The sequence below is a fragment of the Syzygium oleosum genome, unplaced genomic scaffold (assembly GCF_021117445.2).
Source record: "Syzygium oleosum isolate NSW1041296 unplaced genomic scaffold, Sole_v2.1 Sole_v2.01, whole genome shotgun sequence".
Taxonomy (NCBI): domain Eukaryota; kingdom Viridiplantae; phylum Streptophyta; class Magnoliopsida; order Myrtales; family Myrtaceae; genus Syzygium; species Syzygium oleosum.
In genome coordinates this window covers 31,740,269-31,753,111 of record NW_026607485.1, presented here as the reverse complement: position 1 = coordinate 31,753,111, position 12,843 = coordinate 31,740,269, and the positions used below count along the sequence as shown (strand labels likewise).

At 39.8% G+C, this 12,843-nt stretch overlaps 1 protein-coding gene across 3 annotated transcripts; it reads right to left on the bottom strand.

Annotated features, from left to right (window-relative positions):
* Positions 1-627: 627 nt before the first annotated feature.
* Positions 628-10,207, bottom strand: LOC115692534 (histone-lysine N-methyltransferase CLF). 3 transcript variants are annotated; one of them, XM_056315410.1, is made up of 17 exons: positions 9,913-10,207; positions 8,669-8,770; positions 8,233-8,561; positions 7,749-7,910; positions 6,058-6,142; positions 5,721-5,876; positions 5,585-5,632; positions 5,401-5,472; positions 4,587-5,329; positions 4,223-4,379; positions 3,893-4,116; positions 3,522-3,653; positions 2,376-2,466; positions 1,805-1,852; positions 1,605-1,733; positions 1,438-1,515; positions 628-1,274 (listed from the first exon to the last, which is right to left on the bottom strand). In XM_056315410.1, the coding sequence occupies exons 1-17, from the start codon at positions 9,976-9,978 to the stop codon at positions 1,083-1,085; spliced, it is 2,814 nt and encodes a 937-aa protein (XP_056171385.1). In that variant the 5' UTR covers positions 9,979-10,207; the 3' UTR covers positions 628-1,082. The 3 variants fall into 3 exon arrangements, with proteins under 3 accessions (XP_056171385.1, XP_030475274.2, XP_056171389.1); XM_030619414.2 differs by having other exon boundaries at positions 4,587-5,314; XM_056315414.1 differs by lacking the exons at positions 8,669-8,770; positions 9,913-10,207 and having other exon boundaries at positions 7,749-7,915; positions 8,233-8,367.
* Between the last annotated feature and the right edge of the window lie 2,636 nt (positions 10,208-12,843).

Here is a 12,843-nt window from a genome sequence, read left to right as displayed (position 1 = left end):
ATGTCCAATGATAAGTGTAATCTGAAACCACTAGTATGAGATTTCATTTCCTGCGATATCCATTAACAAAATTTTTATTTTGTTAATATTTCATATTATTTGTCTGTCTAAACATGAATTGTAATTAGTAGATTGTAACAAATGGTAATCATTAGAGGTAATGATTCATTGCAATCGGCCAATTAAGAGTACAGGTGGAACTTAAATAGACTCTGGAACCTGTGACAGAATAGGTTTTAAATTCCTGAGTATGTAAGCTAAATACCAGATTTCAAAAATTAGGAAACCTATTCTGATAGATAGGTTCCAAGTGAAACCTAGACAGAACCTAAAACCATTCACCTCTACTCAGTATAGTCATACACTGCACTACAGGACTTCACGATACTTGAAGTAATCAAGATGCATTGCACAGGAGCACAGGACCCCAAACCAATGTATCGCGAGAGTACTTTGCCGCGTCAACTCAGTCACTTTCAGTCACAGCAAATCGAAGGATATGCATAAGTAGGCCTGATATCAAGAGGAGAAGAAAGTAAAGGACACAAAAGTGATGCTCATTTCACATTGTATGTGCGCCATCGTTTAGAATGTTGAAAGTCTGAAAACAATGCACGGCAATTCAACTAATCAAAAAATAAAACCTTCCATTAACAACAATCGTCCCTACAAAAGACATCGACAGAATGACAGCCCAAGGAGTTGTTAGCGAGATTGCAAATCCCTAAACGAATGTTGAGTTCGCCATTTCACGGTCAGATGTATGTACTTTTCCCTTTCTTGTTTCTTTTGCCCTTCCCTCCGAGGTCAGGACTGAAACTCATTTCTCACCAATGTTGAAGTGTCAACAGCTTTACTTCACAGGCTCGGTGAGATCACTTGTAAAAATTACTTCTCGAGGTCATCTCTACTTGCATGGACATAAATCAGGGAAAGAATCACTGTTAACTATGGAGCTGGCAATGGCCACTCCAACAAAATAATCGAGAATCATCCTTCCTTTCCTCCACAGACAATAAGAATGACACTTCTACCTGTAAAAGAATGACAAAAATTTGGACTTGCAAGTTAAAAATGATTTTTTATGCAAGCTTCTTTGCCCGACCACTTGAAGGAGCACCTTCATCCTTTTTAGACCCGGCAGCCTCGGGCTTCCTTGCCCAGGCAGGCGCTCGGTCTGGTTCATAACGATAGTCATAAAATAGCTCCTCCCCAGCATTGATTCGTTCCTTGGCAAATATTCCCACCCTATGGTCCCCTGCCACCATTATAACCTGCAACAATTTCCAGATGCGACTTTACAAAGGAAATGATGTAGAATTTTTCAAAATGCAAGCCAGTTATCTCTACTCCAACAACAAAAGGAGCCAGTCTTTCCAGGTCACACAAGATTTTAGTACGAAGAGCTCCAACGGCAAATACAGTAAAAGCAGGTACCTTAGCATAGCAATTAGGATCAGGAGAGTGATTAGCAAACTTCAATTTGTCACCCTTTCGATAAGCATCAAGAACAAACTGCATGTGGTGAAGTAATGCAGTTCACGATAATGTATAATAAAGAGGAAATCCAGTTGAGTCTAATCAAAATCCAAAAGTAGAGGAACCTGATCATTCAAATTGAAAAGAAATGATGAGTTTTCACGGTCATAAATCTTTCCACGCTTATCAGCTTCCCTGTGTGAAATTAGCTCCCCAGTATATTCGCCAAGATATTCGTGTTTGCTGACACTATTCTGCAAGGTAGTCCAAGAAATACAATAAGACACACCGAAGATCGAAAATGAGGTTAGTATTTGAAACTTACCTTTAAGAAAGCTCCCCAGCCAGACACATCAGATCTCCCAAGCAAAACCTGAAAGTGTACAGGAGTCAAGCTTTAGTGTATTTCATGAAACATAGCAACCAAACTCCAGTAGCTTCTATGCCTAGTCCTACCGTCAGTGTGCTGACAACGTAAAGCCCAATTAAAACGCACTGGTTACCACCTCTAATGCTCCGAATTGTTACCGGACATCATGGCAATGGCAGGAGCTTTCCATTTCATGAAGTGCTGGAATGCCATCTTTATTGTTCATCAACTGACATTTTAGTCGATAACACTCAAGGAAAACATGATCTAGTCACCGCCAAATTCCCAAGCATGGGATTGGTGACCTACTTATTGCGGGTGTACATATGCTACCGTGAAAGGTTCACCACAATTGTCAATTTTTGTTTAAGACCTATCTTTTCTATTTTGTTTTTCAGACTTCAATTCTCAGAAAGGGGGTTACATCAACCATCTTTCCCGTCTCCTCGGGGCATTATCCTTTCTTTCCTATTGCTCCTCAAGAAAGAGAGAGAGAGAGAGAGAGAGAGAGAGTTTTGCCATTTACCCTTTGTTGTTGCTTAAGAAGCAGCTTCATGTTCCTACATTCATAATTATCACCTCTTTGATTAGGCACACCAAGAGTTCCATCACCACAACTGCAAAACAGAAAGGAAAGTCTTGGCATGGATTAAAGGACTGCTGTGTATACTATTATGACAAATGACACTTGCTTCCAATATCAAGTTAATATTGGTTGATCTTGCTAAGCAATTGCCTCCCCTCTAATGAATAGTCCCAAGAACCAAAATTTTTCATGGAAAAGAAAGATGGATCCTGTTGCAAAGACAACTCATCTGGAACAAACGAAAGTTCTTGTTCTCTCATAAAAGTCCAACAGGGTCATGCTCCCGAGAAAGCAGACAATTGTCCCAACTATTTAAATACCTTATGGAAATAGAGAATATTATAGCAGGCTTCAACCGTACTAAACCGGCATTAGCAACAGCATGACAGCAGGCAACACATGTAAACAGATAATTCTGAATTCTCGAGCATGTATTTGGCTAGAGGCTTCACTAGACATTACAAGGACCAGAAAAAGTAAATCTTCAACAGTTAATATGATACTATGCATATGAGGTCACAGCAAAACCAGATTATTATATTTCATTGTGCTCAAATAAAGCCAAAACCATTGTTATGCGAGTCTTCTAGGGCATAAGGGCCCCTTTGGTTTGAAGAACACTTTTCAGTTTTCATTTCCCTAAAAAATGAAAATAAAACAGCTTTCTATTTTCTTGAGAAACATGTTCAGTAAGTGAAGCAATCAAAACAACAAAAAGTTGTTTGCACTTTACAGCTTCAATTTTTAAAAATAGTTTCTTATATTTTCATTCGAAAATTTTGCCAAAGTTGCGCCAAACACATTTTCTGGACTGTTTTTATTTTCAAATGGAATGAAAACAATGATAGCCGTTATAGTTTCCAATTTGGAATCAGTTTACCTTTTGTCAAATATAAATTGCTTTTCAAAATTCTGCCAAGCACATTCGCTGCACTGTCTTCATTCACAAATGAACTGAAAACAGAAGATTTTGAAAACTTTTGCATACAAAACAGGCCTTAAGATTCCATCTCTCCAAACCTAAAAAGCAGTATAGAAAGAAACAGCGAAAATCAACAATGCATAAGCATCTAAATTCATATGTACCTGACCCAACAATTTCGGCAAACATCTGGATCGCATTCCCTGTCAGCTGCAAAGCATGGACATTGCCGGCTCCGACATTGATTTTTGGCACAATGACAGCCTCTGAATCGATTCTTGCAACTTTTTGGACATCTGTTTCGAACCAGTTGACAGTATGAATACAACAAAGGGCCTGTAACAAAGGAATTATCTAACAAAACATCTATCCATAGTTCCAGGCAAGCAAGATATTAATTCCATGAGAAATTGCATTCTCTGTTCATTCTACTCTATCCTTTTACCTATATTGAGTTGTTATCTCCCCTGAATAACATTTCTGATAAGAGGATATAAAGAAAGGAAAAAAATAAAAGCATTAGTAAAGGACTCACCCACAGTACTTCTCACAGCAGGTTCCATTTAAAAGACAGGAACACTGCTTACCACATGCAGTTTGGCAGTTACATGGGTTATACTGCCGACATGGCTGATCCTTTCTCTCAGTTATCCTTTTCCTAATCGAATGATAGGCAGCAGACTTCCAAGTATATTTCAAACGGCGCACTCTGCCTCTCCTACGCAAAAATCTTGATCTTCTTCTTGGTTCAAGATGGACCTATAAATTACTTATCCCAGTCAAGGTTCCATTCAAGAAGCAGAGATTACTTGCAAAGCAATGGAAAATCCCAACAAACCAAGGCAATCAAAGGAAAGATACCAACCACGTTTCCATTACTGTCAAACTTAGGATAGCCTTCACCGAGATAATTAGCAGCATCACCACCTTGACATATTAGCTTGTTCTCAGAACAATTCATGTACTGAAAAATCTCCTGACATGTCTTCAAACCATTCAAGAGATTCCTAGCAATCAGGCAGCTGCACAGCAAAAGGGAGAAAGCAACAAGATGCTTCAGTGAGCAATCAATAAAATGCCTGCAGAAAATGTCTCTAGCACTACCTACAGTTTCCAGCAGTCTATATACCTCGCTTAGCAAAGTAGTAGCTCTAGTGAAAGAGACAAAAAAAAGGATGAAAGAATGGTGGATATCAAAAAGGCCAATTAATAGCATAACATCTACAGACCTGTTCCTACCAAAAATCTCCAACCCTTTCTCATAAAGGCCTTTCTCAAGAGCTTTCCATGATCTATCCTCACTTAGTTCTTGTTTACATGTATTTTCATCAACAAACTCTTCTTTTCTTGAGGTATCATTATTATTAGTTGGAGGGGGATCGATAGTCATTTCACTTGATGGGGCATCGGGAACTTCACCCTGCACTAAGTTGTGACTTTCCTCAATAGTTACATCCTTCCTTCTTGGCCTGCCAATCACTGGAGACTTTAATTTCTTTTGCGAAGAAGAAGCAGCATCCTCATTCTCTTTCTGCAATTTGGATCTGAGTTTCATGTCTCCTGAAAGAAGGCTTCCACTTGCAATAGAATCTGAATCAGAAGCCATCATCTTCTGCCTTTTACGCAAGCAAACTAGAACTCGCTCTGCAACTCGTTTGCTGTTCCTCTTACGAAGTCCGCCTTTTCCGGCACTTTTAGTCTTGCGAGGAGACAAAACACGTGCTGAAGCATCCTGCCTGGGTCCTGTCTCTGAATCGCTGCTTTCCGAGGCATTTTTTGCATTAGATGATGCACTTTCACTCTGACATTGTTTCAACCGCGTCCTATCGGATGAGCTGGCAGATTTCTTCCTAGTTAGAACATGAGACTTAGAGCCATTAGATGAAGGATTTGATTTTTCTTCGGGATCGCCAGACCCAGGGGAGCTCATTGGTGCACCTTTTGCTAACTTCAAAGCCTGTAAGAAAAAGAACTATGATGAACAACTGGACTATTTTCCTCTCATCATGCTAGAAACAAAGCATTGACATACTCAATGCATACCGATTTGTAACAACGAGGACCACATGGTATATTTTCTTCATCAGTATGGCTCCATGGAGGCTGTTTATCCACCTAATAAAGAAGATTAACAATGACGACTAAGATGTACTTTCGCTTAAACTAAGAAAACTGGTAAAAAGATGATAAAAGATTCAGGAAAAATAGTTCCAAGTGAGTTTCTTACCGGTAACACAAGATCCTGAGAACATCCATGTAATCTGCAATCAAAAACCTGCAAATACATGAAAAAAGAGACATCCTGAGTGATAGAATGAAATAGCACAAAGAAAGATATGACAAATGCAGGAGAGATCACTTACCAGACATCTGCGACAAAACAGGTTGTCAAAAGAATCTAGAGCGGCATCAAGATCTTTATCAAGAAAAGAACTCATTGTCTGAGAGGTTTCTTCGTTATCCCCATTCTTAGAGCCACCTACATCCTTCTCTTCCTTAGTAAGGACTTCATATCTTGCCTGTATAAGATGTTTGATGGTGTTTCATTTCTCTGTAAAGCCAGCAGAAAGCAAATGGGCAACAGCTGGACCAAAGTTTACACAATGACCAGTTTTTTTCATAATCACAAAAAAGAGAAGTACGATGAATGTAGAAAAACATCAGAGTACAGCGAATTGTTTATATTATTTATGCTCATACCTTGACTTCAGAAGGGCTTCTAGATAAACAACTTGCCAATGATTCCAGAACCGGATCAGATAAACCAAGTTCTTTGATGGTCATGCTGGCAAATTTAAAAAATCAGAAGAAGATATCAATCTCCAATATTTTTCCTATTTCATATCTGTTGGCAGAAAGAAGAGTACAATTCCAAATATTTAAAATGTAGCAAAAAAATCCTTCCTAAAATAGGCGATGCCAATTAGATACAAATGTCAGCTGCTGAAAGGACAATCAATGTAAAATGTGATGAGCAGATACTAGGGAAGTTCATTCTAGCATCAAGATTTGAAATTTGCACAGACAGAAAAACTGAAAGAGATTCCAAAACCAATTCAAGAGTACAACTGAGAAATAATCTCCACCCAATGATATGCCATTTTCCATCGGAAGCAACTACCCATGTTTAATGTGTGAGGCAGGAGAAGCCATAAACGAAGAAATGGGGAATCCTAGTTCTTTAGCTCTCACTTAAGGAATTAAGACCAAAACAAAAAAACTTCGATGTTTATCTCCATGTCCATAAATACGGTTAATACTAAAAAAACCCCAAATTGGTACGCCCATGACAAATTTATCCTAAACTAATTTTTTTACCACAAAAAAGGCCAAATTGGTACACCTGTGACAAATTTACCTGCCGTTAGTTTGCGTTAAATTTAACCATCAAATTGCTGAGTTAGATGACACGTTTCAGTTGACGAGTGTACTAGTGTCGGGTTTTATCCCTTTGCTTGTCACAGATTTAACAATTTATGATTTTTTGTAGTATTAATCTAATTTAACGAAACCTTACCAAAAAAAAATCTAATTTAACGAAGAGTAAATTTGTCAGAAGTGACCAGTTTGGGGTCTTTGGTAGTCAAAAAATTAGTTTGGGGTAAATTTGTCATAAGTGTACCAATTTGGGGTTTTTTGTGGTAAAAAAATTAGTTAGGTAAATTTGTTACAGGTGTACCAATTTGGAGTTTTTCGTGGTATGAACCCTCATAAATATTTGAAATAGCGAATATAACAATCATCCACAATAAATCATAGGACGAATTGAAATTCACGTTTCCGAGATCGTTTATTGAATAAAAGCCACAGCTAAGCTAGAATCCCACCACTAAAATCAAAAAGTTATGGCCAAAAGGCACAGTCAACCCAATAAGGCACTTAGTCTTCTCTAAACATTGTCAGAGTGGGAACAAAAAAAAGAAAGCTGACAAAACACTTTCCATGCAAAAAAAGAGCCCGGAAAGGCGGACTGAAATTTGTATTTAAAAAACCAAATAAAGATGCTTTGGTGAATTATGCTATGATACCTTTGAACATAAAATGAGGGTACTGCTTAGAATTGACATCTTAGACACTCGGTCTGAGTAGATCCAAGTATGCACCTTGGAAAGCTTTTCTTGGTCTTTTATAAATTAAAACTAACAATTATATAGAGAAAATACCATCCTAGGATACTTGCCCAACCAGACAACAAGGCCAGACAGACAGGGCATCCCAGTGAATGAGGTTTCTATATATGGGAATCAGATGAAGGTCAATGCCTGAAGTCTAAGCCCTGCATCACAAGGAGAATAATTCCCTAACTAGCCAAAACATAAACTCCAGAACAATTAGATAACTTAATATGAACACAGAAGAAGATGACAGAGAAAAACATTAGTTATACCAACCGAAGAATATAATCTTCAGAATCCACAAACTCTCGCTTTTCCTCTTCTTCATCAATTGCCTCCTCTTCACTATCACTGCAAATAAGTGCTTCCCCGCCATTCTGATCATAATAAATTCTTCTTCGACCCACAACCGACTGATCCTCGGTCATTCTCTGATTTCTGCACTAGAGTAAACAAGGTAAAGAAAGTAATCTAAAAAATGAGCCAACAATTAATTTTAGCAACTTCACCAAAGAGGGGGTGACTAGAGTGTCTATGGAATGATGCCAATTGATGTTCAGACTTAGAAAATGTCCAGCCCTTTTAATTACTTTCTTCTAATACAGAATCAATTGAGGATAACCCAGAGAGCAAAAGCCTTATTATAACTTTATTAAACTTAGGAAATGGTAAAAAGCCATACAGTTTTAGCGCATGTAGGGTGGAAAAATCAGAGAGGAAGAAATCCCAGACAGGGAAGAGAAATCACAATCTCACTAACCTGTCCAGAAAAATCCACGTTGTGTAAGGGGGTAATCTTTTCACTTCCGGGAGCTTGATCGGGCGAACAGCATTCTTCACGGGAATACTAGATCCAAGAAGAACTGCTGTAGAAGCATGAGCATCCTCCAGGTAGTTATTGCTATCTCTATCACCATTGCTTGCATCAATACCATTTTGCATGCCAAGTGCATCTGCTTGCCTCTTTGTCAGTAGGTCTACACTATTACTAGTGATGTTATCGCATGTATGATCATTTCTTTGCTTAGAAGAATTAAATATCTGGTCTGTAACACCTGCCAGCTCCCGTCTGTTTTCTTCAATTCTTTTCTGGAAAACAAAAATAGGGATAGAAATTATGTGGAAATCATGTTGGGTTTTGCTAAAGAACATAATGAGCGAACATAATAAAGAACAAAAGTACCATCACGGCGTACCTTTACAATAACAGCCCGGTCAGCAGCAACTTGTTTCTTGAAAACATCAATAGCATTTGCTATCTCCTTGACAGCCGGAACTGTTTCAAGTGACCTTAGAGCCTGCGGAAAACCAAGATTCGTGCAATGCTCAATGAACTGAACAACAAAAAATGGCTTGTGGGTAAATAAATTCTCAGTTCCATATATATGATCGACACGAATAAGAAAACACAGCAACGTTACTTACCCTCCAATTGTTAACTTCTCATAGTCATTATATGGAAGTAAGCACCCAGATAACAAAGGGTGGAGAAGGGTACAAACATACACACCACAAAAGAAACGAAGAAGACTAAAGAATACAAAAGTGAATGACATCTAAGTAAGTCTCCAGCTGCAAGACTTCATCTGAACAAAAAACTTTGTACTTAACAAACAACGCAGCCCCTTAAGGAATTAACTTGCCAGGCATACCAGCTGCACCCAGAATAGAATATTTTTTGTTTCCCACTATTTACATGTTGCTCTTGTAGGCTTAAGAGCATAATTCGACGCCAAGCCCTCATGCTACAGCCTCAACTACCAGGCCGTCTAAACTACGTCGAGAATGCAATATCGAGGTTGACACAGAGAAGAAAAAGGCAAAAGAAAGGATGCGATAACAAGTCCACCGCCTACACAATCCCCTTGAATTATCACAGAGATTTCCTACTACTTCAGTATCTCAAGCTTACAGACTCAGAAATTTCCCACATCAGGCGAGCCGCAAAAAAAGAACCCGAATGATCACATTCACCCCAATTAATACGTGATCATCACTGCGACGCGGGGAATTGTCGGGTCAACGCCGCTTGCTCGATAAGAATCAATTTCACTCGTCAAAAATAAAAATAAAAATAAAAATAAAAATAAAAGACAAAGAAAAAGAACCAATTTCCAAAACCTCAAGGAGATGAATTTCCACGACAATGCAGCCATTATCTCTCATCTTAACGACCTACATTCTACTGAAAAGCCCAAAACCATCACGAAAAAGTAGCGAACTCCGACTCAAACAGAAAAGTCAACGCAAGCCGGCTCAGCTAATTCCGGCCAAAATCAAGAAACGGGAAGAGGTGAGCCAGATCGCCGGAAGAGCGCATCAGTGCAGGTCCCGGAAAAACCGGGACGACCGCGCATCCGCATCCGGCAGTGTCCGTTTCTTTTCCAAACAGTCCACAGATGGGGAGAGAGCATAGGAAGGGAGGGGGAGCCGCGCGTACCGGCGGATCCGCCGGGGCGTCCAATCGGTTCGCGGAGGCGGAAGGCGAGGACGCCTTCGACGCCATCGTCGCCGGAGCAGCTGATCCGGGGCTGGGGCGGCGGATCCGGTGCTGGGATCGAGATCCGAACCGGGACCCGGGCACATGCGGGTCGGCGGTCCGCGGCGGCCGGCGGGCGGAGGGAGGAGGTCGAATTGGCGGGCGGGTCGGGCTCGGGGAAACCCTAACGAGTCCACCGTGACGGCACCAGCACACGCATCATCCGGGGCGCGCTTTGTTGACGAGGGAGAGCGATTCGGATTTTTTCCTTTTTTAAATCATCATTATTTGCATTTATCGCTCCGGGAGGAAAAAAAGTGATTTTTTAATTATTTTTTGGGGGAACAGGCGGGGTTTTGAGAAACGTGCAGGAGAGATTGGAGAAAGGGAAAAGATATATTATTGACCCCCCGGAAAAATGAAGAAATTTAAGAGGAAAAAAAAGAGGAGATTAAAAGCGGGAGAGAGATAAAATATATTTTTTTGGGGGGGAAAGGGTGACGTGGCGGTCGGATTTTGAAATTTGGGGGGCGAGTTTTGAAGTTTTGAAGTTTTGAATAAGGCCCGGGACTGTTGGGGGGACGGCGATGTCTTATCTACTTTCAAACGTTACGGGGGGACGGTATCTTGTCTAAAACGTGGACGAATCCGGATTGGACAACGTTCTTGTCCAAATTTAATGGAATTGTTGTTTGACTCTTTCGAATTTCGCGATACGCTCTCGGTATCTTGAGATCGGTTGCGATGGCCCCCCGATGTTGATCCGGGGTATGTGCTTCTTGCACGACTAATAATAAGTTTCTCTTGCGAGGGGACATGTCTGTCCGGTAATTTACATTCAATGCTTCGGCATTTGTTGTGAGTCGCGATTTTGGCTCTTTGAAGTTTTGCAATTTCTCCCGTGAGGTCTTCGAATCGATCGCAGTGTCCTCCCCTAATGTGTCATGCGACTAATTAGTTTCTCTTACAATTAGGGGTGATCCGGTCCGGTTCCAATGTGAACCAGGAACCATACCGAGAGGATCGGTTCCCAAAATTGGGAATCGGGGACCGGACTAGTTGGTCTAGTCCAATAGAACATGTCGCTTTTTTTTTCCTCGCTACTTGATGTATTCTTTTTGTGTTGAATTAAGTGATATATATACAATTATTCTCATATTGAAAAGACGAATAAAAGAACGTACTTTATTTAGGGTGCGCATGGTAACGATTCTGTACCTCGGAACTAATTATGTGCCCCAAAACTGATTCTGCTCATAAATGATTCTTTTTTATTCAATACTCAGGAACTGATTTTGAGCATTTGAAAGCGTTTGGTAACGATTCAAAATTTCCATTCCTGAAATAGAAAAAGAACATAAATGCGTTTGGTAACGACACAAATTTTTTTTTTATTAATAATTTTTAAAATATTTTAATTTTTCTTTTTTCTTTTTTCTTTTTTCTTTTTTCTTTTTTTTCTTTTCTTTTTTTCTTCTCTTCCTTCTCGGCCATGGCCTGGGACCGGCCACAGGCAAGGGTCCCCGTCACTGGCGAGGGCGAGGGTGAGGGCTGGACCCTCGCCGGCCTTTTCCAGCCCTCGCCCGAGCCAGCAAGGGCCGCCCTCGAGGCTTGCAACCTAGGCTGGAAAAGGCCGGCGAGGGCCGTGCCAGCCCTTGCCTGTGTCACCGATTGGCGATCGTCGGTGGGCGGAGAATGAAGAAGAAGAAGAATAGAAAGAACGGGAAAGAAGAAGAAGAAAAAAAAAATTTCTTTTCCAATTCTGATTCTTGTTCCCATAATCAAGAATCTACTTTTTTTTTTGCTTATTGATTCTATTCCAAAACTGATTTTGGGAACAATTTTTTGCAAATTGTGCTCGGGCACAAAAATTTTAACAAAACGGATTTCTGTTCTTAAACTGATTCCGGGAACAAAAGAACAGAAATTTTCACTATTTAGCAATTAGCCAAACAGGCCCTTAGGGTTTTGTTCACATTTTCCTAATTTTTTTGAAGCAATAAAAAAAGTACTTATAGTTGGTCTAGTCCAGTTTCCTTTGGAATCAAGAACCGGACCGCCCGGACACTGGTTCCATTTTTAGGAATTGAGAATTGGACCAACACTTTTCGGAACCGAACCAAACTGGTCGATCCGGTCCGGGCGGTTCCCAATTTGGGCGGTCCGTTTTTCACACTCCTACTTACAACAGGCATATTTGTCTGGCAATTTGCACCCAAGTTTTGCGACTTGATTTTTTTGCGTAATTTGAAGTTTGAATCACCTCCACAATGGGCATGTTTCGCACCAACAACCCTAGAAATGTAAGTAGTGAATTGCAGCATATATAAGAGAGCTCACGAATGGACATGTGCATATGTACAAGCAGGTGACAATCATTTAAAGAGTGCCCCAAGAACTTCATTACGTTGAATGGAGGCCGCCTCATGTTAGGAAATTCATAAGAAAATATAATTGATCAAATTTCTGAATATATATTGATCAGATGATTTTATGTGTCGACGTGTAAAATAGTTTGATGATCGGATTGTAATGTTTAGGAACTTGGATTTAACTCACATTAGAAAATATACATCAATGTGTGTATACAACACACATTATGTCAAATGGAGGCCGCCTCATGTTAGGAAATTTAGAAGAAAATGTGATTGATCAGATGATTTTATGTAAACGAGACAGATATGTCGACATGTAAATAGTATGTTGATCGGATTGTAATGTTTAGGAATATGCATTTAACTCACATTAGCATTAGACATGGATCAATTCCAGTACTTTGCAAATTCTTTCACAACTAAAATTCCTAATTGAAGGGTTTAATTGAAAACTCAAATCTTTGGAAGGGTCTAATTTGAAACTTGTAAAATACGACCAAACCTAGGTGAAAAGCTC